We start from the raw sequence: 27473 nt of genomic DNA on the forward strand, positions 1-27473 counted from the left end.
TGAATTTGCCTGGAAGACTGGGTGTCACGTTGACAGGCTCTTGAATGTCTGAAAATATACTTCTGCATTGTGGACTCTCTTTGGGGGGAACTATTAGTTAACCAGCAATTATGAACATCGGAGGTGAAATCTAAGGTGAAATACTTGTGTCTCAGTATTTTAAAAGTTGTAAAAGTTCCTTGTTACAGTGATCTCAGTCTCAACATGCGCAACAAAAGATGGACCCACTCCTATGAGTCTTTAATGATGCAAGGAGCCTATACAACCTCCTTTATTGCACTGCAAGGAATTACACAAGTAGTGGGCACGTTGGTGGATCAAGACTTTTTTCCGCCTATGGATGAAGAAATGTGTAAAACAAGCATTTTGTACAGAAGACAGAGCTAAATCTGTATCCACTTGTTCGAATAGAGTAACAGAATTTATTGTAAAAACTTTAAATTTACTGAGTGGGATCCTCTTCTGCTGATGTATAATCTAGAGTATAATCTAGAGGTGTGGAGTTTTAAAATGAAATTAAATAGATTATTAATGATGTATTTTTAAATGAATTAAGAGGTATTGTTTGTGCGGTTGGCTGGCTTTGTTTAGTTTTGTTTTTTGTTTTGTTTTGGCATTTCCAACTGAATTCAAAATTCTCAGGCTTTCCTACTGCCGTTATCTTTGGGATATTCCCCATGCTGAATGTGGACAACCAAGGAATTTTCTGGCTCCTTGTGGGCTGGGTAGCTGTGCATTCAGAGCACTTCTGTCTTGGAAAGGGATGCATCAGTATCTTGCATGTCTGTACTAAAGGAGCACAAATAATTTTTAAGGAGATTGGCTGCCCACCCCACTCTGAGCGGCACTCAGCAGCAGAGGGGGAGCTCCAAGTCATTCTTAACAAAGTCCTTATTTCTCCACCGAGCCAATCTTGCAGATACATGTAGGTTGCTCTGAAAGTAATGCCTCCTATGTATTTCCATGGAAACGATAACAAAGAGCACAATAACACTATTTGATAAAGTGTGTAGCACGGCTACAAAACACTATTTTTCAACTTAGTCACCACCATTAGCTGTGCATTTTCACACGCGATGAACAGAGCCTGCATGCCATGCTCGTAAAAATCTGCACCAGTGGAGGTGACCCACTGTTGCTGTCACCTCTGCTGAAGTGCACCACCCACTGCCTCACTGTGCTAACATCCACTGGCTGGTCTTCATAAATGTTCAGCAAGCATTGATGAATGACAGTGGGTGCCATTTTTGCTCCTGGAGGAATTCAGTGAGTATTCCATGTGCACTCCCATGCCAGAAGCGATTTTGTCAGACTGCCCCTCTGCTGCCATCTGTCAACCAAAATTCCATCACAACTTATTTAAATCAAGATACATTTCATAAGAATATGTAATTATACAAGATATCTACTTTTGATTTTTTTCAAGTTAAAACTCTGGGGAAAATAAAAGAATTCTCTTCGAAGGGATATGCTTGTTGAAAGGAAGAAAAGTGGGAGTTGCAGGAGATGAAGAAACTTCATTAGAATAAATCAAATAGCACTGAAAGTCAATTAATGCAGAGGTAGAAGCATCCAGCTTTACCTCTCTCCAGACAGCAGTAAGTCTTGCAAATTTAGCTGTCAGAAATGATTGCTTTGTTTTCGACAAGTGGCATTACTTCCTCTTATACTGGAATTAAAATTGATTGAAATTGATTCATGACTTTTCAATATTTTCTGCATTCCTTTATTCCTTTCAATTTGGAAACATTATCTCAGAGAAATAAACACAGGTATAAAAAGCATATCCTTTTTTTTTTCTCGTCTCAGGCATTTTTCATTCTGCAGAATCATTAAAACACAGTTCTACTAGAAAGTTGGCTTATTCTAGATAATACCATATGTTATAGCACAATGTTAAGTGCTGAAGGACCCAAACACATCCTTGAACACAACTTGATGTATCATCACAACAACCTTGTGAGACAGAAAAACTTTATGATCTCCATTTACCAACACGGAGCTGAAGGATGAAGCACAGAAAGGTCAAACAATTTGCACAGAGACTCACTGACAAACTGTGGGTGTGCTGGGAACAGGGCTAGTCTCTGCTAAATCTCAACAGAGAGCACTAAACACAAGAACATCTTTTCCTCCAGAATTTAAAAGTTCATATTCATCTAAGGGAATTCTCCGTGGGTTTTTCTCTACTCCCTTTGCTGCTACTGCTTGACTGCAGAACCCCACACAAAACCAAGGCAACTTGCTGTAAAATGGAGACATCTATGTCACCGTAATACAAGACCACCAGACTTTTTCACATGGTCAAAGCAGTCAATAATGGGAACACCACCAAATGCGTGGCTGAAGAGGGAATGATGAGAGCAGCAATCACAGCAAGGGAGAATGAGTGGGTATGGTAGCAGTGACTACACAGCTGGATCATCACGCATGGGAGTGACTAAAATAAGTCACAGCAGCTGCAATCACAGAGAGTATGTTGGGATATGGTGAGGAGTGCTGGATTTTGGAAGGCTGTTAAGGCTCTTGTTTTAAAGGTATGTGCTTGTTTTTGGTGTTATACCTGGTAAACCTATTTTTCTAATACTGTAGCAAATTTATTACTCAGGAGTAGGCAATCAGGAAAAATTCACCACTCTTGCACAGCAGCCTCTGAATGACTGAAGAACTGAAGGGATTTTATAAACGTTTTATAGCTGACTAGATTACCGTGGTTACAAAAATAACCATAACAGTCTCCTTAAAGCCTAGATTATGAAGCTGATTCCTTCCTTAGGTTCTTCTTCAAAATCTCTGTACCCTGATTAGATAAGACTCAGTGTTGGTATTAACTGAGAGAAAGGCTGTTCCTGAGGCCTGCAGCCACTGCAAGTAGAACCCTGGGGCATCAGAAACACCTTTGAACTGAGATGTTCCCACAGAGAAATAGTGTTTTTCTGCATGGAAATTGCTTGCTATGTATTTAGTGACAAGATACCCTTAAGTCTTCAGATCTGTGTGACCAATGGCCTGGCTGTTGCCTGAGTCATATAACCAGAACTGGTTTTCCTCATCACACTGCTCCTCCTTTGCTTTTATCTGCTTACCTGTAGCATCGTGTGAGGCCAGACTGTGGTGTTCTCCTTTGGCTTATCCTGCATCATTCTGGTCTCTTCCCTATCATCATGGCTGCATCTGCAGGCTAAGTGTCTTCCCTTCTGCTGTTCCGCCATCTGGAACGAGCTTATTTTGCCTCCTGTTGACTCCGTCTTTTCTCAAATTGCATTTGAAATACCTTTTCACCCTTGCTGTACCAATTTTTCTCATTCTCTGCTGCTTGCTTACCTATTAATTAGCTTAGATCACAGAATCACAGAATGGCCTGGGTTGAAAAGGACCACAATGATCATGGAGTTTCAACCCCCCTGCTATGATGTATGCAGAGCACGTTTTAACATAGATAAAAGACAGTACAATAACATTTGCACATACAGATCTGTATTAAAGCAGAATTCACAGGTCAGGATGATTTGGTCATTGTGTGTTATTGCTGTAAAATCAAAGCAGAAGTGAAGCACTTCCTCTAAGTGTAGGTTTTGAACAGATTCTTCACCCAGCATGTGCAGGAGGGTGGATCAGCACCGGCTGTCTGTAGGTAAGAAGCAATTTGTCTCAGGACCTTTTAGCATTCTGGTTGATTCAGTGTTCCAAAACACCTCAGCTTTGCAGTGTTTTTCCTCCTTTGTTATTTGAGGCATACAAAATGAGTAGTTTTGACAGTGACCACTCTAAAGAAGAACCTCTGATTCAACAATGTAAGAAATACTTCTGTCATATGTGGCTGCACCATGCCAGCTGAGCTTTCCTGCTGTGGTGAGGAGCTCCTTTATTTAGCTGCCTTATGTTGTAGTATACAACTCAAGCAAGCATGAGGCTGCTTCTTGTTGCAGCTGTAACTGAAGTTGCACACAGCAGGATCTGCTTAGCTGTGCCATCTGGACAGGCTGCCTGCAACGTAACACCAGGCTCTTGCCACCACTTCATGATGCTGTTCTTTGGTGACGACAAAATCTGAAAAATTAGCATGTACACAACCAATTATCCACGTAACTTTTTTACTTTCATCAGTTCTGTGTGAAGAAAGGGCTCAGGATTTGAGCTTGCTTCAGTGTACCCTCTTGACCACAGAAGTCTGCAGCCCTTAAAAGTCCACGTCAGCTTTCTTCAGATTAACTAGTAGTGGCTGTTGACATGCATGAACTATTGACTACCAATGACAGGATTGGGATTATTGAGTAAATAAGGATGCTTTTTTTCATTCTTTGAATGAGTTGGTCTATGGTTAAAACAATCCCTTATGTCTAAAGACACTTAAAATGCAGCTTATTCAAGCTTCTCTCTATACATCCAGAAGACCCCCAGATGCAAACCACAGCAAGAGCTAGTTTTGCAGGGCAGGGCTTGGCTTGTAGAATCCTTGCTCATCTCATGTGCTTCCACAAGAAAGGGAAATGTACAGTGGAGAACACCTAGGCAGATCCCGATCATTCTGACGGCTCCAAAGGAAGGGGGAGGGTATCAGTCATATACAAAAACGTATACATAGAAACTGTATATAAAATAGCTGCAGTGGGAATGCTAAGTCACGGCCTGAAACAGTGATTGAGCACCTGATGGGAAGGGAGGGCCAACCCAGAGGAGCTCAGGTGTATGCAATGAGCTCCCTCCCAATGCACCTGAGTGACCAGAAGGGGTGGAGCCAGGGTACAGCCCTTCCCAGACCTCATTTAAGGGTTGGCACTGGAGATGAGGGCATCTCACTAGAGATCCTTGTCTACGAGAGGCATTCCTAAGGTAAGCAGTTTTTCTTCCTTTGTTTCTGCATCCATGGCTTCTGTGTTTGGGCTTGTTCTCATTTGCTGTAGCCTAGGATTGTGCTGCTCTGCTGTACTTTCCATTACATTGTAGTATTATGGTGGTCTCTGCATGTACAGCTACATGAGGCATTCTAGTAGGTTTATGTGCAGGCTTACTGCAGGTACAGAGAGGGCTACAGAGACAGTGGTCTTATTCTCTCACTGGTAGGAGTGTAATCCTGCTTTTCAGTCACATGAATCTGTGACAATTGATTTAGCCTGGCTGTTGCTACAAAACTTAGTAATAAGAGAGCATATTGTGGAACCGGTAAAATAGGTCATAATTAAGTAAGAACTCTTATTATATTTATGTATAAACAACTTATTTGTATTCATAGTGGATTGTCTCTGCAAATCTATTCTTGTCTCAGAGCCAAATAGAAATTTAGTGTCATTGTTATGTTTAGGTGAACATTGCACTCATGTTCTCCTCTGTTTGGCCTTGAATAAAAATCAGAACAACAATAATATAAATGGTATGAAAGTAGTCATGAGCAGTAGCCCATCTGTACTGGACAGAATTCTACAAATCAATTAGGTGGTCATAAAAAGCTAAACAGATGTGGATGAATCAACTGTGGAAATAAAATAGATTGAACTCTTGCATTTATTGTTTGTGTATAACTCTTTTTAATAACTAAGATGGGTAAATTACACTAATTAACCTTTAAAAATTTAGATGATTTCTAAATAATAGCTTTAAACAATGCCTATTCTTTTCTTTGTTACTTCTAAGTGTTTTGTCCATGACAAGGCATAGTTTCATTAGAAGATACTATAGAGGCAGTTGTTTAAGCATGTGTTTTTTGTTTAAATGTTGTTTTTTTTCTTTTTTTTTTTTAAATTCTCTTTCCATCATCAGACTTTCTATAATATATACTCTCATCTAACCCCTATTAAGCTCTCCCTTATAGTCAGGAGAAATCAAATCCACTTATCCTAGCAAGTAATGGCAAGAAAAGTCGTCTCTTGGAGACCACTTGAGTTGCTCTCACTGCTCTTGGGTGGCATAGATTCTCCAGCAGGACAGCAAATCCTATTCCCAGCTGTAAGAATCAGCTGTCTGGGCTAAAGCAATGCTGGAAGCAAAGACAATGTATGGATAGTATTTTTGGATAGATTGACTGGATATAGATTTTTTTTTTTTTCAGCTACTTTCTGGCATGCCCTGAGATAGCAAACAATTGTGAGAGGATTATATGGGCTCACGCACAGCTGAAATCAGAGGACAGAGACTGACAAAGCTACAGAAGCCTGAAGCAAATCTTAACAGGAAGGGTGAGGAGAAATGTTTATTTTCAAGGGGAAGGGAAAAATACCTGTGAGGGGACTTTTCTGGGGACTTTTCCCCTCTTTGAAGTCCTCTCTCCATATATTCGTTCAGGAGAGGATGGTGTTACAGTAGATAATGTTTTTGTTTGTTCTCATTGCTGCAAATGACTCATAATCAATCAAAAGTGTATTTGACTGCTTCTCCTTTAAATAACGCGTCTTTGGTATTCTGGGGTTAAAATTACTCAGCAATGCTGCAAAGCCTTAACTAAAACAAGAGATAGCTTATGTATTTTAAAAAGCAGAACTCCATCCAATGTATTGTTGTGATCGGTACTGGAATGGTGAATGGTTTGAGTTTCCTAAATTACTGATATTACCTGCTGACATGAGGGCTGTTCAAAAGGGCACTTCACTTTTGGGTTTATTTATTAAAATCTTGCACTTAACTCTAAGAAATTAGCCTCCTAGAGGTGAATCACTCCCTGCTCAGGGGAGTTTGCAGCCAAGAAATCAATCATGCACACATAGCAGAACTGCACAGTAACACAAGACCCAGTGTTTCACTATATCCCTTGCGCAAGGTGCTAAACAGAAATGTTAAGCCAAGAAAAATGGTCTCCCTTAGGAATGCTTAAAAGTGATGCTTTGACGCTGTCCTCAAATAATGCCTATTTTACAGTGCTACCGGAATATTATTATTTTCATACCCCTTTTAACTGCACGTCCTCACTGAGGTGAAGTGTGCAGCACAGGCTCTGTGCAGTGTTGAGGGGAGGGGGAAAAAAACCTGGAAAGAGCCCTAGATCAGCTTCCAGGTAACCAAACATTAGAACACATTCTACTTGAGTTCTTCTGTAATGCAGCTGGGATGCAAGGCTTCCTTGACTTCTTGTAGTGAAAGCCAAGCTATCCTTTCAAATCTTGTTAGGTGACAGATTTATAAGCATTCCCTTCAAAGTATGCACCTTGAAAACATGATCATGACAGAAAATACCCAGCTCAGCTAAGAGTCCTGGCAGACTGAAATGCTTTGCAGTCTCTCTGTAGCAGGACTCACTGTGGTCATTCTATTTTAGCCAATTTACAGCAGGATAAGCTTCTTGGTATTGATAAATCAAAACAACTGTGCTAGAATCCTGGTAAATCCTTCCTGTGTAAGTCAATTAAGCAATGCTATTCCTTATAGAGACATGAAATTTTAAAGTCTATGGATTGGTCATCTGTGGGGAACGTTCACACAATTTAATCTGAACTTCGTGATCTATCTATTGCTGGATGATACATGTTGTGCTACACACTGGAACTCCCCACTGGGGAAATCTACACAAGATCACAGCTTTGTAACCCAAATCCCAGTGTGTTTTGGCTTCTGCCAAGCTAGGTGTTGACTTTGTCCTACCAGAGAATCTGTTCTTATTCTTGCTTCACTCCAGTAACAGAACTCAGCAGCCACTTTTGGCACTCCTGGCTGGCTGATGTCAGCACTGACACTACTGGCTGTGGTGAGATGGGAATGGTGTTAGGACCTTGTCTCAGATTGAAGGATAGATGGACTTATTAATAACAGCATACTCGTTTGTGAGCTTATAAAGAATGTGTTGTGTTTATCTGCACTGAGAGGAAATGAGAGACATCAGAGCTGGGAAATGGGTAGCCTTTCTGGATGCTAGGAGCAGCATGAGTGGAAAACCTCGTATGAAAGGGTCCTCCCTACTTTATTTCCTTGCTAGTTCTAGTTGGAGATGAAGGAAAACAGTATCTTCATTTATCTGCAGCATAATTCAACCTGTTTAACACTTCATAATCCTTGCAATTATGCTCCATGTCCCCATTTATAACTGCCACATCCCAGCCATATTTAAACTACTGCCAAGAGAAGGGCATTGTGTCAGGCCTAGTTATCTCTATTATACTCTTTCTGAAATTCTGCATCTTCAGATATAGTACATATGTACTGTAGGGAACACATTAAACTTAACTGCTTGTGGTAACACTTGCTTCTTCACCACACCATCCCTCATAATATGAGTCACTAGGACTTAAAGCAATGGCAGTACTGTGTAACAAAAGTAACCTATATCTTAAACTCCGTTGATATGTAGCATACAATCTGAGCAATGGTCCTAGGTGCAGACAGGTCTGTCTTTGTGGGTTGCCAGTAAGGATCTGAACAGGTAACTATCATTTTTATGTGGGTTGCTCTGAAAGCAATGCCTCCTATTATTTCCATGGGAACCAAAACAGATAGGAAGAGCACAGTACCACACTTCAATAGAGCAAATTCTCAGCTACCTACTATTTTTCAACATAGGCACAACCAGTAGCCAACTTATACAGGTGAGCTGAGTGAGAGAGATGCTCTTCATTTTATGGCATGACAGCTGTGCATGGCTCTCTGGACTGAGGCTTGTCTTTCATGTTGCTATCACCACAGCTGAAACGCACCACCCACAACATCACTGTGCTGGTATCCACTGTTTGGTATCCATAAATGTTCAGCAAGTGCTGATAAGTAGCAATGGGTGCAATTTTTTAAACAAGGAGGAATTCAGTTCCACATCTTTGCTTTATCTGCACTTCCAAGGCAGACACTATTTTGTCAGATTACCACTCTGTTGCCGTCTGTCCCAAGGCAACAAAAAGTAATGGAATACTGGTGGGAAGGCTCAACCTGAGGGAAGCAAGGGAAGCTGGTGCCTCCTACCACCTCCTCTTCAATGGTTTTTAGAGCACATCGTGTCTGCTAGTACAAAATGAAGCTTGCATTATTTTAGGACACAGAGGAAGTGAAGGACAGGTATGTCTCTATTTACAAATGCAGGATTTTTGTAACCATCTTTGTTTGAAATATAGCAAAAATGCAATTTGCTAAATTTACAGTGGCTGTGAAAATAATGACAAATGCAGAGAACGTGCACATAACTATGGATACTGCAACTTTTGTTAATACCCTTTTTATTTTTTACTAAGACAGTTATGAAGACACATTTCATTTTATTTATTCCACAAGTCTACACAAGCTACTTACATGAAAAACATTCAAAAGACAGCCCTTCTGAATACTTGATTATCAAGAAGTACATATGAGATGTGGCTTTCGTATGACAGATGAGACCTTCCACATAAGAACAATACTACAATCCTCCTTTATAACAGAAGGGAATGGATTATTAGAATGCTATTTCTAAAACATTCTTCATTTTAAAGTAACTATTTCATTCATAAGATTGTTTTTAAATGAGTTCTTCAGAAAGCAAGCTTTCAAAAACATCCAAAAAGAGCTTATACACGCATGCTTTATTTTCACTGCTGAAGTCATTTTCGATGAACACCACTTGGTCTACTGCTTGGCTAAGTATGAAACACAATGAGATTCTGGAGACTCTTTAATTATCGAAGAAGATGCTCGGCCTCCCTGGACTTGCTTTCCTTTGTCTTCCTCAGTAATGCTTGTTTTATAGCATTGATCTTTTCATCAAGTTCCACCAATGAATAGTTCTGCTAGAAGATCAAAATAAAAACCATAAGCATTTACATCTTCTAACTGCTTAAAGAGTGGCCTACTACTCAATACTGGTGGTCATTTCATATTGCACCTGATGACAAAAGAACTTCTGCAGAGTTGTCTGACTCATCTGTGACTATTTAAATTTGAAAGGGAAGAATGTAAAGTTAGTTAGAAAACACAGTACCAATTATGTATCAATATATCTATGCTACTTTCATTAGATGCTTGTTTAATCTGATGATGAAAGCAACACAAAAATCCTTTGGTGGTAAAACTGGACAAAACTACCTCCACGCTCACAGAACTCAGCTTTACAACTGAAGGGTTTTTAGTCTTATTGTCCAACATCAACCTCCTCTGTGCTGATGTAACCTGATAGTTTTGGGGTTTTTTTTTACCTCTTCTTAAATAAAAACAACTAGCCATTTCTCATTTTATAAGGATATTTCACACTGTTCTGCTTACAAACAAGCAAAATCGCTTCTAACAGGTTCTCAGCAATACCAGGCAAAGCATATGCAGGTAGTCCAATAGTCATGTACAGAAAGAAGAGTTGAAGTCATCCAACTGGTGAAGAGGTGGTCAGGAAGCAGCCCTAGGTCCAAGAGAAGCTCTCCCTTCAGTGGCTGGCCCATGTAGGAGCCCAGGGTGGCTCCATCTTGAGTCCACCCCTTCTGGTCACATGGGAAGCAAAAGTGCAAACAATTTGCCTGTGATTCCTAGACCAGTTTAAACCATTACCACCCGCACTAAAGAAGTTTTCTTGTTTTTTTTTTTTTTTTTGTAAATAAGCTCAATTCCTCAAGGTTTATGTGGCCCACATGCCATTCTAAGTGCTCTCCCAGTCACCTGTCATCAAGAGTGATGGAGAGTGATAGACTGCATGTCAGCTATCGTCCTCCCATACATTAAGGATAAATGTGATCATGTATTAATGTAATCGCTGATGTGAGTGTTGCAAGAACAGCAATTCTCACTGACTTAAGCCTATATCCTCTATAATGTCAGATCTTTCTCCAGAACTCTTGCTGAGCCAGCCACTTCCACTTATATCACCTCTTCATAAACTAATAAAGTAATTAAAAACCAATCAAAAGAATCAGATGATGTTACAAAGAAGCTGAAAAGAATTTACAATCTGCTCGTTACTTTTAGCACAGTTAGTATCTCTCGTAGAGTTAGTTTATTATATTTTTTTAAATCAGTGAAAACACTAACACACCCAACCTAGTACAGACTTATAGAAGACTTATTTCACTGTGACACCTCTTAACTTTCTCCTTTTTTTCTTCCCTTCCTTTGGCAGCAAGCTACCCAATACTCACACAGCTGTTTTTCAAAAGTCAGATATTTGCTTGGTAGAACTTCTGTTTACTTCTCTTTCTCAAAACATTCTAAACTGAAAGTAAGTAAAAATTAATAACACTTACATGAGGAGGTTGAACCTTTCTCCTCTTGCCAGAACAGCTCTAAAGAAAAGACAATCAAAACAGACTTAATGTTACACTGACAGAGGATGTGACTGCAGGTAATCCTGAAATCCACAGAGTCTGTAACAATATTGACAAGTGTCTTAAAGTACAGAAAGAACACTAACTGCCATTCCAAAGATTAAGGAAATCTTTTTATACTAAGTGTACTTTAGATCATGAAAAATATCACTGGAGAGCAGTCAGAAGCTGTCAAAGCTTCTCTGTGCTCGGCAGCTAACATGTTCACCAGCAATTTAACTGGAGCTTCCTTCAGTGAAAACAAAGATCAATATCCAGCTCTTGAAACTCTCAATATTTTTAAGATTTTCCTGTATCCACACAAATATTTATGCAAATCTCAGGGAGGAAAAAAAAAGGCAATTAGTCCACAATACTAATCTTGCCACCATCACTCATATCCACATTATCAGAGAAGATCCTAAAGTACTTTCAAAGGAAATTTCAGCATATGGAAGTACATGTTTTTAACTTCTAAATCCCAACAACTTGAAGGAATAGCTTCAAAGAAAATCAACTTCATTGGCCTCCAGCATAGAAAAAACAAAACAAAGAATTCTATTATGGCTATTGGTCTTTAAATCTTGATTCCTCTTTAGTAGGTTGCCAGAGAAAACATACAAATCACAATATGATCAAGAGTAACAAACATTTTGACTAATTATTACATAGGGAAAGAAGGAAGAACAAAATACTAGATGAGAAATTTCTGCAGTTTTTACTGTAGTAAAGATTTAGTGTACTCATTGCCCAAATCTCCACAGGTAAATAAAGGATACAGTCTACTATTTATAAAGAGACCGAATTTTGCCTGTAGACTGGTAACAAACAAACCAAAGTCACTGAATTACGTGAAATAGACAACTTCTGAATGGTTACTCTGATCCTTAGAAATCATATCATGTACAGAGAAGCAAAGAACTGCAGCTGATTTTTAAGCCATTAATGACTTGTACAAAGATCAAAACTTCAGTTAATTTTCACGTCATTATATGCACTCTGTATTTTAGGGATAAAAAAAAAAATCTGCTGTTGCTTATAGTAAGTCTCTTAAAAATTAGTTAAGCTCAGGTAGCTGCATTGTTAGGTAGAACTATGAATTTATGTATGGGCACAGACGGCCCACACATGAAATGCAACCGTTACACCAAGCCAGAGTTGTCTATCAATAGTAGCTGCACTCCAACCTATTCCACTTTTGTACATCAAACAACAATTACTTAAGTATCCATAAGTTGAGAAAAAATTCTTACTACAGATTGAAAGTATTCAGGAGACAGTCCTTCCAGCTCAAGAATTTTATCTTCAAGCTTCTTAATTCTCTGATAAATGTCTCTTGGTACAGGACCACCTAAGTACACCAGTACAAATAGAGAAAAATCAGGAAAAGCACTTAAATAACATTTTAAACTAAAGATAGCAAGTTTTTCATTCTTTGAGTCCAGCTAGCAACCTGAAAGTTAGCAAGCTGGTGGGAAAATGAAAGGGAAGGGCAATTAATACAAATCACAGTAAAATCTGGTTGATAAGCTACTACAATCTGCAAAGGCAACAACAACTTCATGGACAAAGTTGAGTGTATGTCTGAAAAAGTCCCTGGAACAAAAAATAATCACTCTTAAAATACAAACATACACCAAACATTACCACTGACAGCAGGAGGGAGCACACAGGATGGCAAATAATGCACAGATTCAGCACTGCTATGCCAGACTGTCTTTAAGGGAGCCTATCTACAGAGTATCAAGCCTGGAGGATAGGCATGAGTTGTGCTTGACAAAGAACATCATTTACCTGGCCATAAATGGTAGAAAAAGGGACGGGAAATGTGCGTGGTGAATGAAATAATAGACCATTTAAACAAACAAACAAACTCCTTCAACCTGCCACTTGTTGGCAGCTGTACTAAAGCAGCTTGGGCTTGCCTCCCCACATAAGACTGGAAGTGAGCAAAAAATCACCCTTACAAAGCACCTAATGTATGCTACGTAGCATTCTACAAAATCACAGTTTATCATGACTACTGGGTATTCCGATTAGAATGACAACGTAGTCCTGACCAGGATGTATATTTATCAACTCAGCATCCTAATTTGGGCATAAATCTGCATTTCGTTTTGGGCATATGGTCCCAAATATCAAGACTATAGTACTTAGGTGACAAAACTCTTTAACGCATCTAGCCTACTGTTTTTACTGTCACAGAACTTACTGACTTGCCCAGTTTTACTACAGGAATGATAACTGTAGCACAAACTGGTACATCCATATCAAAACTTAAGCATGGTACAAACCTGTTTGTAACCGTAAGTGCGCCTCAATGTTCTGCAATCTCTCCTCAACAGCTTGGTTTCCACAGTCATGAACAGGTACACTGGCTTTATGATTGGAACTATGTGTTCCTTCAGATCTAGTCTGAGGTCCATATGTATTTACTACCCTAGAAACTAAGTAAGGAGAACACAAATTTAACACACGTGCACATGAAACATATCAACATATGTGTAATTAAAACAAAACATATTATTAAATAATTAACATTACTAAAACCTGAAAAGCTGTGTGCTAAATCTTTTTCACTAATCTTGTATTTGAAGGGTCTCATAAACACAGAGATCAAAAGTTCAGTCTAAGTCCTTGTTTTTAAATATATCAGTAACTAAATAAAAACCTAGGACTCTGCATTTGCAAAGGAAGAAAAAAAATCACATTCATGTCATCAGCTGCAGATAAACAGCAGAAAAATAGATATGTCACAAGCTGCATGTGCGAACTGTTGTGAATGCAAAGAAGAGGGAGACCAAATATTATAGGGAGAACCATTAATACCTGTAGTTGAGGGAAGAGATACAATTATAAGAACGACTATAAATCTCAGGGAGTTCTCTCCAATTTTTGTTATTCAGGTAGCAGACATTGGATTTTCACCTGCTTCACCTTCTACCCCTGTTGAACTGTGTCTTCATCAAAAGACTTTGGTTACTTCTCTTTAATCGGGGTAATTTCTCAAGTCCTTTCAAATAGGATTACTGCAGGGTACTGCAGAGTTCAAGACTACACTGGTGACTCCAAACACTGCAGCACATTGACACACCTCACACTGTAGGTTGGAATGGCCAAGTTACATTCTTGCTTCCCAGTTCCTTTCTCTGTGTCATTAAACTTTCAGATACTGTTCAGGTTTCAGTTACTTGAAGTGTAACCTTTTTCTCCCCACACAAAGCTACAATTCAAGTAAAAAATTAGTGCTGGCTTTACTTCTCCCTCTACCTCAACTCACCAGACCCCTTAATGCTTATAACCAGCATTGTGCTTCAGGGCAGTTTCTTAAAAAAAGGAAGAGAAGGTTACTTCCATTCTTGGATTTTGACTGTTTTAATCAGAGTAACCTGTGTAAAAGCAACCTTTTACACACGATATCTGCTGTACAATAACTTCTACACCATTCACTCCTTTGCAAAAAAATAGTGCAGTGGTAACTTTGTTCCTAAAATTCCTCTGTCTGACTTGGAACTTCCACTCTGCCTCTGGATTGTTTTCTAATTTGATGTAACTACATTAAGATTAAATAAAATTATCTTCTATTTTAAATTAATCAATTCCTTAACTGGACTGATGGCCTTACCTTAGCAGAAAAACTAAGAATTGCTCAGAAGAGCTTCTCTGTCCTGCTTTATGTTTTTCATCTTTGCTTTCAGGCAATGACAACAGGCTACTCATCAAAGGATTTGGTATTCAGTGCATAACCAATAGCCTACTGACATAATTATGGGATAAAAAAAAACTTGAAGAGGTAAGGGAAGATTTAAAGTATTCGTTAGAGTCATAAATCAATTTGTTAACTTTCCATTTATAAGAACTCTGTAAAAAGACTGTAAGCCAAAATTTATGAGTACTGCTCTATCTTAACTTTCTTAATAAATGGATATTAAAAGAGTTGCTTACCCTTTATATGGCTTTTAAATCCAGGATAGGGTGTGAAAATAGCATCCGTTCTGGCACAACTATTTTCTAAACAAATAGTAATGATAACAAGAAAAAACATTTAAAAAAGAAGAGTAAGGCCCTAATTATGTATTTACAATTTAAAATATTCTAACAATCATAGTTTCGAAGCCAATCTAATTTAATTAACATTTTTCATACAACAAAAGCGTCAGAAATCATTCATCCTATAAAAACATGCTCATACATAATTTCACACACTTGCATGGACCTATCAGTTTTACCTGGCTAAGTCACCTCCATAAATATGGGCACAAATATACACAAGGTTATCGGATCAGGATCAAATTTCTTCTAATCTATTTCTTTTTTTAGTTTTCATTGTGTTGTTCTGTCATTTGTTTCTTCCTGCACAGAAGTTTCTCTCTTGCACACCAGTGCTGTTTTACTTTTATGTCCTTTCTTACAACTGCTTTCTTCCTATTTTTAGACTGGTCTGGCTTACTGATCAGCATCCTTTCTGCACCTTCCTGCATTTACTCTGATGCCTGTGGCTTCTTTAATTTGCTTAGACATAAAACCTGTCAGTACAGGCCATCTCAGTTTATTCTAACATTTCTATTTAAATATAAATACACCAAAGCTCTGTAAGTATTTTATTATGGCTGAACATACAAAAGAAAGACTAGTCATTTCTTCAGTAACCTAATTAAAAGTTTTAAGAAGCAATATTTTACCAGCTAGTGTCTTCTGCATAAATTCTCTGTGAAACTTATGGAAAAATAAGCTTTGATCTCTAACAGTATGAAGGACTTCACAGAGACAGCGCACACGGGGGTTCACAGTTACATAGAAAAATCTATGTCTCTTTACTACTTATGTACATAGAAGTGTCTTTGCTGGCTACACAGGCACTAATTGTGCTAATGGGATCCTGTCTACCAGATGGATTTAAGACTGGTTACGGATATAGTCATTTATGCCAGGTGATATATTAAAAATAGCAATAGTGTGAGTTGTGTCGAAATAAAATAGTTATTCTAAGTAGCTCATAATTAAAATTGATTACAGATATATTTATTTGTAATGCAGCTAGCATTAAAGTAACTTCAGTTTGAAATATATGCAATTCCCAAGACATATATGAATCTCAATTCTGTTAACTTTGGAAGGAAAAATCTAACTAAAACACTGAGAACAACAGCTACAAAAGTAATCTGGTCGCAGTAAGAGCTGTAAGCTTTCCGTACAGAATCCATTATGCATTTCCTGGTTGTTTTCCCACCTTGGTCTGTCTGGCAACATCTGCAGAGCATGTGCATATTCTTAACATTTTTTTTTAAAGTTACTCTTAAAATAAAGTTGCATTTTAAATATCAAATAGTGCCCTTGAAAAATACTTCTTTTAAAATTAAAATAAAACAAACTTAAATTGCTATGAAGATTAAAGTCTGGCTAGCCAGTTACCTTGATTACAATCAATAACATTGCAAAATTCCCTGACATTATTTTCATTGATCTCAGCTTGTTTCCTCTTGATGAAGGCTGATATCCGCCTGTCAATCTGTAGGTAACAAACATGATGGCATATATCTATTTCATTCTTTAAATTTAAAACTTAGAAAGAAAAAGACCTTTCTTTTTTCTAATTTAGGGAAATCACTTACTTCTGCTTTTCCAGCTTTTATTTGGACCACCTCTGGATCAAAATTAGTATGCGCATCCTTCAGATCTCCCAAGTCATAATTTGCATATTTTTCTTCAGTCTGAGAGTTACTATCATAAACATTTAAACTTGTTTCACAACTTTGGTCTTCTGTTTTACCTGCAGGTTCAACGTGACCTACACTTTCCTCTTTAATCAGTGGCTGGAGTTTTTCTAAAAGAGGCTGAACAAAGAAAACAGTACGTTAGGGTTAAAAGGGAGGGGGGGGGGGAGGGGATGAACAGAAAAGGCCAAGTACTACTATAAGTTCCAAAACAGACCTACTGAAATAATTTTAGGAAATGCAACATTTGCTTCTGACAGAGGAAGGTAATTAAAAAAAAAATAAGAATCTATCATTCCAAACACTGCGTACACTATGACTTTGGTCTTTTTGACCTTGGTCTTTTAGAGATTTGTACAGGAAAACTCCCAAATTTCTGAGAAAAATCTATCAGGTACTCATGTGTTAGTAGCTAAATCAAAAGCTTCAATCATTGGCACCAGTGCCACTTAACTACCACGTCATTCAAATGCCTACTCAGAACTGTAAGGCTTAGTATTCTTCCTTCTTGACACGAAAGCCAATGCTTTCACGCTGTAAAGCCTTTACTTTATCACCGGAGCACTACATTCTCCACTTGAAACTGCAGTTGCCCAAGTGAATGAGAGAACACAGACATGAAATATATAAGTATTATCCAGAACACATGCTTTTCTTGACATGGCTGATTATCTACTTAGGTCATGAAATTAAATGAGAATGCGCACTAACATTTGTAGCAGCAAAATAAAAGCTTATTGTTCTACTGTAGTAACTCTTCCACAAGATGTAAAAACAAAACCGTGCTGTATATACATCTGTATGTACAGAAGTCACATACTCTCATTTTTGTTTTTACCAGTTTCATCTAAATTTACGCCTCTGCTTTCCCTCCAGAAATTCAGATTTATTGTTTATAAATACCACCTGATTTTTGCAAGCCTTTTCAAGAAATTCCTCTACTGAACTGAAGGAACACTACTAGTAATTTCTACTTGCTTGTATCTGGCTCGTTTTCTCTGTGTGTTTATCCCAAGAAAGATTTTGCTTATCTGGGAAACACAAAGGGATTTTCCTATACCTGTAGACAAGCAAATACACAAACTTTGTTTTTCACTGCCGCAGAACTGCACTCTTGAAATAATTTGTTGACTAGCCGAAGGGAAAATGGAAATTCAAATTCCCATCTTTTACACATCAGCTATCAAAGTCAAAACACTGTTCAGATACCAGCTGATACCACCGTGCAACTAAATTATAGCTACTTTTGACTGGATTGGAAAGTTTCGCATAGCTAAAAGAAATGACAGTAATAGTGACTGGCTACTTGGCAGGATGAGACATTAATGTCAAAGAAATTACCTTTAAAAAAAACAAAAAAACCTACGCTGAAAATATATTTAATTGCAGTAAGACACTCCAGGATGTGTCATGCTGGGATAATGCCACTTCTTGAACCACTGAAAGCACTCCATGAGCCTCAAAACTCACCCAACGCATGGAATCATTATCATAGCATGACACACACCTGCCGTGTCTTATTGCTTAATTATAACCCACCATAGATGGAAATGTATCACATTTACAATGCAAGTCTAGAAATCAATGAGGCTGCATTTATTCAGCCTGCTCACCTACAGTGGCTATTCCCACCATTAATACGAAAAATCTGTAAGTGCAGGTACCTATGAAGCATACCAGGATTTCAAGTGTAATACTTGTGAACCCTTTTTTGTTGAACATAGCAGTAAGATCAAAACAACTAAAATTTTTCAGTTTAGGTAGTGTGGCTACATTCAGTTGTTGACCACTTCAGTCAAGTTGAAGGTGTCCAATGAAATATTTACCTGCAAACATAGAATATGCTGCTGAAGTGCACTAAAGAGCAGTGTTGGCTGAAGTGCTGATGTGCTCTGAAGCTTGCTCCAATCGATCACAACTTTCACGACATCATCTCCAAGGTTAAGCTTCCACGGGGAAGAACAAACACCGCAAAAAAAACAGTACATTATGCCATATTAATGTCAGAAAAGCATACAGGAGACCTACAGGACAACAATTATGCTCAATGTCATGCAGACCCCACCTTTACGTGGCGATATAGGATAGGTTTGACATTATAATTCAAGTAGCCATCACTTTCAAAGTAAGCTAGTATTAGTAGAATATGTTCAAAAATTAGAAAATTCTAACTATCTAAACACGCTTTCACTGTATTAATTAGACCTTTAACTTTGGTAAATTCTCTACTCAATTAACCACTGTACTTGAGCATACTGCTCATGCTAATCACTCAAATATTTTCTTTAACAGATAATAGAACCAGCAGCAGGAAGAAACACCCACCCAGAATGGCATTATCCTTTACATACATGTGTGTGAATTAAATGTGCAAGGCTGTATCAGCCTGTATGACCAGTCTTGATATTGTGCCATCTGTACTTGTTAGTCCAAAGGAGGCTTTGTATCAAAAATAATACTGTTAAAGTCTTTACAAAATCTTCCAGTTAAACAAACTCTGAACCACACAGCATCACTGTCAAACCCACTTCAAAATCCTTGTTTTCCTTCATGAGCGTTCAAAACAAATAGCAATTGCCATATCCTATTGACTTTGATGAGAAATGGCAGCACTTAACTCCCAAAACAACAAAGAGAAACAGAAACACACACAGGTATATTTATAAGAAGTTATATTTATAGGAATGATATATCTTCTATAAACTAAAAAAAAATCGGTTTAACTTTTTAATACAAAACTGATTGTTAATAATCACTAATTATGTACTTCCACACAGCTCTATGTCATATTTGTTACACTAAAGCTTTTCTGACAAGATCTTGAAGGGACAAACACTTTCATTTTCACAAGCCGACTAGATTGAATTCCAACCAAACATCCCCTAAGCAATCTCCCAAATTATAAATACGGATAAAACAATGGTTTAAATCAACAGAACCTGCAGGTGCTCTGTTTCAGATGCAGAATCCCAAGTCATGAACAAATCTGTACATCTACATCTCATTCCTACCATATTAAATTAAATAAATAAATAGAAGTATCACATCGATGATAAGATTGACCTTGAACACATGGTCCAACACTATCTCCCAACGGCATCAAATATTATGAACACAGAATGCATATGTACTTGCTTCATAGCACAGCATGTTATGAAACAGAAATAAAATCAAGAATGCTTCCATTACACTGAAGGCAAAGCAGTGGAACCTGAGGTTGCTGTATGTCAGTTTTTGAACCAAACAATACTGTAGCATCATACATAAAGAAGGACAAGCCTGAACCCTCATTCTTTAGTCAAAGAACAGCCTTGTTAAATTCAGTGTTAGATTACAAGTCAGTTACATAGTAAAAGAGATGGAAGATCTACTGACCTTTAGAGACAAAAAAAAATAAACACCTAGGGGAACAGCTAATAGATTTGCATTGTTTTCCAGTGCACGACAAAATAACAACTGAATCATGGTTTTTATCTAGTTAGCTATGTAATGTATTTTAGGTAATTTTCACAAACATTACTCTTAGTTAGTACTTAATCTACATAAGAGGCAAGGAAAATAATGTTTTAGTAGATAATTGTTATGAAACCTCAGAAACATAAGAACGTATTAAGAATTTAGTAGAATAAAACTTCACCTTACAAGTAAAATGTCTGTGCCTGGGTGATTGTCTAAGGGGCACTATCTGAAGCAAGTATTTCTTCCCGAAGTTTTGAGAGTAATACATGCTACACTACAGAGTGCTGATAGGATAAACAGGTACAGAGGTACACTATCATAAGAGACAAAGTACGTGTCCTACTGTAATGGCCTAGTAAGCCCCCTTTTCTGAAACGAATCAGTTGATGTGCACATTTGTATCACACAGTGGTATGGTGCAATGTGCAAAAACAATACCTTCTGACTTAGAATCAAGAGGCAAGGGATAAACTCACACACACTGTTAAGTAAAGGATAAACTCCTCCTGCAACCAAACACGTTTCAAACACTGCATGCTTATTTTTCTCACTATTTTACATCCTGTAAGAATTGTAAAAAGAAGGGTTATAAATTCTATAACTTCATAACTTCAAAACCTACATGGATTTAGAGGTCTTGAGTCTATTCAACAGCAACTTCTAGAAACAAAAGTTATTCCAGCTCTTTGAAATACTTTTTATGAACGACACAAATTGAGACTCAAAGAGCTTTCCAGGATCTGCCATATTGGTTTCAAGAGTTGTTATCTCCAGATGTCCTCCTAATCACTGTGCTGCAAGTCATTGTTCTAGTTAATATATGTATGTATACACACACACACATATATATATACACACACACATATATGCATGCATATTTTCCTGTTTCCAGTGCAACTTGGTAGCACAAATCTAGCTTAAGTTGCTATGACAGATCACAAACTGTGATAGATGAAGACCTGGCAAATATTCAGCCATCTCAATACAAGGGAGAAGGAGACCAGAAGCATCAGTAAAAAGTGCAAAATTAATATCTGAAGTGGATAAGCTGCTAAAACACAACCAGTCTACCAGAACTCAAGTGCTGGCAGGTAAAAACGTAACTGGACAGGCTGGAAATGATCTTGACTGAGCAGTTAGAAGAGTCTCATCAGCTAAGACAGGGTAACCAAAGCCCTACCTACCCGTGGTTCAGCACAGCACACAGTGAAATGGCTTTAAGCTGTCATGGAAAGAACACACTCCAAACACCAGTGTTTCCAAAGACCTTTATTCTGCTCCATAACTACTGCAACCCACCTGAGGGCATGCAGCAACTCTAATATAACTGTATTAGCTCTTCAGGACACAAGCTCACCACCTGACCCCAGACTGCTGCCTAACTGCAGAAGCACCACTGCACTTCTATTGCCTCCACAGAAAGACATCTATGCTTCCACAGAGGAAGATGAGTTAACTTGTACATTATTTATGGCAATGATTAAGTTGTTACTGGAAGCTTCTCTTGATAAGGGCCTCCCACCACTGCCGCGCTATCTGCTACATAATTCATCACCACCAAAACCCCAAGCAGGTGTTTCAGCCTAAAGTACCACAGAGCAACGCCACTTCTAAGCACCGCGCACACAACCCCACCGTTCTCGCTGTCACCTGCAGGCGTGACAGCTTCCCTTACTTACTGCGGACTCCTTTTCTCCCTATACTTTAAGCCACCCCCGAAGAGTCCCGCGGAGAGGGAAAAGCAGAGATGCTGGACCAAAGGGGCGAGCACGGCAGGAGCGAGCCCACGGCTGAGCCGGCTCCGGGCCCCCCCTCCGCCCGCCCCGCACTCACCTGCCCCGCCAGCACAGCCAGGGAGCGCAGGGCGCTACTCGCCACCTCCGAGGCCGCCAGCCCGGCTCCGGCCTCCGGAGAACGCTCACCGATCTCCGGCAGGCCAGGCGCCGCCGCCATGACACCAGCCCGGGCCGCAGCCGCCAGCGACATGCCACGCGTCGCTCGGCGATGACGAACCGCTCGGGAGGCGGTGACCGCGGGCCGCCCCCGCGCGATGATGGACAGGAGCAGCAGCCAATCGCGGGCCGTGTTGCGGAGGCTGATGTTGCGGCCGTGATGGCGGTTCTCGGTGCTCTTCACGGGGAGCGTCTGTGCCCAGCGCAGCAGGGCTCCGGTGGGGAAGCTGTGGCAGGGCTGGCTGTCCTGGTCAGGCTCAGCCCGTCCTCCTCTGGTCCCCTGTCCCGCCGGGAAAGACACGTGCCTGTCCACGCTTGGTGTGGCATGCTGTGTGCCGCTCCACAAGGTGTCAAACACGTGGCTTTACCAAAACTGCGGGAACCTCTTAGCTTTTGCACCTTTATTAAGTCTCTCTGGGAGCTTTCCTCAGCTCAAGTCCATTGCAGTTCTCTGGTAAAGGACCATCTCAACGGCTGCAAAGGCACAACATGTTGGGCTGGCAGTGTAGCTTGCCCAGTGTGCTGCTTTGGCACGTGTGGTTTAACCAGGCTTTGTACCTGGGCTGCAGCTGCTTCTGTGGCACACCCTCTCCCTTCAAGGACACCCCATCCCCTTGCCCTTCTCTTTGCCTCCTGTCCCATCCTATCCTTCAGCTGCATCCTCAGTAGCAGTGCCTTGACTAAGTGCATTAGTGGAGGGAAGGGCATGTGTTAATTCTAAGCATACTAAGCATACCAGATTATTGCACTTCTTTCCCAGCCTTACTTTTCTGGTTATTACTTAACTATTGCACACTCATGAGTTTCTCTTCAAAGCCTTGACTCCTCAGGTTACTGGAAGGGCTACTGGACAGTGAGGAACAAGTTTGTCACACTCTGTAGGGCAAAACTACTTCCTCAAATGCAGTCTGCTCAACTTCTTTCTTAGGACAGCAGCAGTGCTGACAAAGTTTTTCTACCCGGTGTTTCCATTTATCACTTAGCTATCTTTTAGCCTTCATGCGCTTTCCTGTTCCCTCCCCCAGATTTCCTTTACAATCAATTGTTTCTCTTGATTCTTTTTATACTTCCTGCCTCTTGAAAAGGATATTTCTAGGCTTATGAGCCAATTCTCCTTCTCTAGTATAAAGGGAGACCACATAGCTGTGCAGGATAGACCAGTCTTTACATATTGGCTTTCTTCCTCATCATGCATTTTTCATGCCCAAAGAGAGATCATTAGTAAACAGCAACAGAATATTAAGGGTAGAAGAAAATCCAAACAGACAAGATGGGCGGAGGGTGCCCACTTATCAACCAGACATATGTTTTCCTTTTCATAAGGTATTAAGCCTTCTGAGATGCTGGGAAAGCACTGAAATCTTTGGTTTTCTTTCATTTTCTGTCCCATTACACTTTTATTTATTTATTTATTTATTTACCTAGGTGATGCTGCAATTCCAGCAGCACAGTAGCAGGTTTCTAGCTGCCATGATTGACTTAAACCCTTGTAAAATGGTAATATGTCTGAACTGCTATGGGATCATGAGCAAGTTCTGGACCTTCAACCAAAAGAGAAAGTTTGCTCAATTCCAGAGGCAAATTATTGACTTCAGAGCTAATGATTTAAAAATATATTTCGTGGAGAGATGCGCTTTACAAGAATATCTTACTTGAACTGAGCCAGGTCATACTTGGCTGGATTCAGATCATGTGAACCGTTATGTATTCTCTCAGAGAAACAGTGCTGATTCCTTCTGGTAAAGAGGCCACAGAATTTCTTCCTACTTTTAGTCTCTCAAAAAGCTTCAATCCATGTTGCAGCTGCTAGCTGAATAAATTTGTTATCAGCTGAAATTTCATAGATTATGTTATATAATACATTATGCAAACATGAACAGAAACAGCAATAATCCAAAGTGGTTTAAGAGATTAGAAAGATGAGACCATGTGTGGAAATGAGCATAGGAAAAAACGCACAAATACAGCTAAGAACAAACTATGCTAAACATTCATATCTAATGGGGAGAGAGATTAGAGCGGAACACTTCCAAAAGATGATTATATGTTCACTGAATATAGTGTGCAGAGAAAATACACTTGCAATCACCTCTGGCAGTATAACTGGCCACAGTAAATCCAGGCCTCACATAAAAACAGAGGAAATTACATGGCATGCTCTCTAAAGTTGATGACACAATAAAATATTGGAAGCTCTCATTGCTTGGAAGATACTGTTAATTTGCAGGAATCTACAGAAAATGGGCAAATAGTGGATTGCCAGCGATAGAGATACTAGTTTACAAAGAAGGATCGGAAGATTTAAATATGTGTAACTTGGCACTAATGGTTATTTTCGGCAATTTTAATGATGTGACTGCCAAGGAAGGCAATAATCTAGAAATCTTTTTGAACATTCAGAGATAGAGTTGTTGTGGTAAGATTAACTCTTCCACAGCTTTGATCCGTGAAATGGATCTCTGAGGCATATAAAAAGCCCCACACCTTGAAAAATGTAAACTCAACAGCAGTGTTGTTCAATAACAAACAAAAAAATTAAAAAGGGAAAATGATTATTAAAATGGAAAAGGTTTTTCTCTTTTTTCCTAAGCTATTGCTTATTTTTATTTAGTTTGTGAAATAATACATCTCTTTCTAGATGCCTCTAAATGCCCTAAAATCCTGGTAAAGTTTAATAAGTTTACACAACTTAAATTTGCTAATCAGCACTGTCATAATTACTAGCACTATTTCTTCTGCTGAGCATTACACTGACATAATTTCTGAACTCACACTTTAATTTTGTCCCCAACTAGCACCAAAAGAAAGGTGGGTGCCGTGCAGAATGAACCAGTGGTTGAGATTTGTTGTGCTGAAGAGTGAAGTGCTGATCTAAGGAGCCTGTGAAACGTATAAGCAGATTTTTCTCTTGAATTGAAAAGCTCATTTGGTGTACTTTTGCTTATGTCAGCTGTAGCACCACGGAAAGGCAAAAGAGGCACTTCAGAAAAATTAAACTGAAATTATTTGGAACTTGATAAATAAAACAATACCCTGAATTCTGCCCAAAGCCCCAGGAGAGTGGTGCAGCTCAACATTCACTGCTGTAAAGGTGGTGGTTTTGTTAATATCCACATTATTAGTGATGTTCTACATCATTTCAGTCTACAAGTAGACAACTGATAGTAACCTACTCACTGGATTAAAATAGGAAGGGATGTAACAAAGATCCTTCCAGTATAAAAGTATATTGATATTTCCAAGCATTAATTTCAGAAGAAGAGTCATTGTTCTGTAGCTGCCTAGGTATCCAGGAGGAAACATCACCCCAACTCAACATTCTGGGTTCTGATTCAACAAGATGCTTAAGCTGGTGCCTAATTTTATACAGCAGCCCAAAAACATAGCATACTTCCCTAAAATGTAGCCATGCACTTAATCACTTCATCAAACATCAAACCACTTCATTGATTGTCAAATAGGAATTGTCTTCCTCCAAAAGTCAGCACTTTGCAGACCTCACGCTGTCAAAATTAAAAAGCCCTGTTCCATCATGGTTGGAGTGGGATTTGTGTGAAGATATGCGGTGATGTATTTGCATTCAAAGGAAATAACAACAACAACCAACAACAACAAAAGTATATAAATATCTTCTGTTTATGACTCGTAGTAAAGTTATAATTCCTAACAAAATACAAAGTCTTCATTTAGATGTCACATGCTTTATATTTAATCTCCTTACCCTTACACACACAGTCACATAAATCTTCCTGTCAGAATCCTGCTTTTGTTTTACCTTTTTTTTTATATGATGCTCTATGCCTTGCTTTACTTTGGTCTTTATTGTTAATGTTTCATTTACTCATTTTAATGACATGTTTAAGTTTTATTCCTTACCTGTCCCCTCTTTCTTTCTCCACAGGCAAATTAAATTTGCATAATCAGCAAAATTCTTCCGTTCATTAATTTGAATCTTATGTAATTTGGGATCAAGTACTGACCTTCGCAAGGCCCAGCTCAACAGCTCTTCTTAGAAGTCTGTGAACCATTATTATAATCATTTAGTGTGCACAAATTTAGACTTCTATAGTTACTTTGAAAGGTTTGATTATAAACCTCCTTCCTATAATTTCCTTTTGAGATTCTAACATGCAAATGTAGAAGGTATCTTGCAAAGCAGGTATCTGTGCTCACCATGTTTCCCGTGTCTGTGAACTGTCAGTAAAATGACACAAGCATTGTGAAATTAAGCACTCATACCTGAAGATATTCTAGAAATTAATACTTTTCTACTGCATTAATATGTACATGCTGCACATATTATATATTTACCTCAGGTTTAATGGGATACTTGAAAATCTATATTTAACAGAAAAACAGGAATGCAGCACATTTACTTCAGAGGAACTTTAACTTTTGGGATTCCTTGATTGCTGAGTGCTTGATTTTAAAAGCTGTAGTTTGCATCTTTATTAGTGTAATTGGACTATTATTTTAAAAGAAATAATAGTGATAGGTGCTTAGGAATATTTAAAATAGGGCTCTTTGGCTGTGCTACGTACATGCTTTTCACGGTTCTGCTTGACTGGAGCCAAATCCTTTACTAAACCTACACTCTTCTTTGGCTTTTCTGCAGAACTGTGAAGCTGCTCAAATTTAAGTTGGCCTCCTGCTTCAGCGGTTTAGTCTATAGATTGCTGTACTACAGTGGTTAGACGTTTATCATCTAATAGACCACATCTAACTTTACTGGTCTGATCAATTATTCAGTATCCACTGAGGAACCAAACCAAGACGTGAAGTTTGATGCAAGATTTGTGAAGGGATAGTTGAAATTAGGAACCTATATGACACAGATAAGTTGAGCTTCTCATGATAGCCTTAAGATATTACAACATAAGATCGGCACCTAAATCCTTTAAGCTCCTCTGGAAATACCGTCCTGTGTCTATACCACCTGCAGTATTCTTCAGGTTCTACATCTATGCAGGAAAATTACATAGTGCTCTTTTCCAATATCAAGTAACTATAAAGTTTTTTGAATGTATTCAATAGTTCAATATTCAGTGATTCTCCATTTTATTATAGTAATCAGACAAAACAAAAGATCACACTCGTTTTTACACTGTATTTATTTTTTCTAATGCAGAAGAGGCATTTGTTAGTAGGGAATATGGAGTCTTTGACATTTTGGGTCCCAA

The 27473-nt window shown here is 38.8% G+C and overlaps 1 protein-coding gene across 3 annotated transcripts; it reads right to left on the minus strand.

Annotated features, from left to right (window-relative positions):
- Nucleotides 1-9108: 9108 nt before the first annotated feature.
- Nucleotides 9109-22341, minus strand: MBIP (MAP3K12 binding inhibitory protein 1). 3 transcript variants are annotated; one of them, XM_046942100.1, is made up of 9 exons: nucleotides 22175-22341; nucleotides 18709-18828; nucleotides 16781-17002; nucleotides 16581-16677; nucleotides 15114-15179; nucleotides 13463-13615; nucleotides 12422-12519; nucleotides 11109-11147; nucleotides 9109-9668 (listed from the first exon to the last, which is right to left on the minus strand). In XM_046942100.1, the coding sequence occupies exons 1-9, from the start codon at nucleotides 22325-22327 to the stop codon at nucleotides 9561-9563; spliced, it is 1056 nt and encodes a 351-aa protein (XP_046798056.1). In that variant the 5' UTR covers nucleotides 22328-22341; the 3' UTR covers nucleotides 9109-9560. The 3 variants fall into 3 exon arrangements, with proteins under 3 accessions (XP_046798056.1, XP_421246.4, XP_046798057.1); XM_421246.8 differs by having other exon boundaries at nucleotides 9109-9671; XM_046942101.1 differs by lacking the exons at nucleotides 9109-9668; nucleotides 11109-11147 and adding an exon at nucleotides 11148-11228.
- Between the last annotated feature and the right edge of the window lie 5132 nt (nucleotides 22342-27473).

This window comes from Gallus gallus, chromosome 5, assembly GCF_016699485.2.
Source record: "Gallus gallus isolate bGalGal1 chromosome 5, bGalGal1.mat.broiler.GRCg7b, whole genome shotgun sequence".
Taxonomy (NCBI): domain Eukaryota; kingdom Metazoa; phylum Chordata; class Aves; order Galliformes; family Phasianidae; genus Gallus; species Gallus gallus.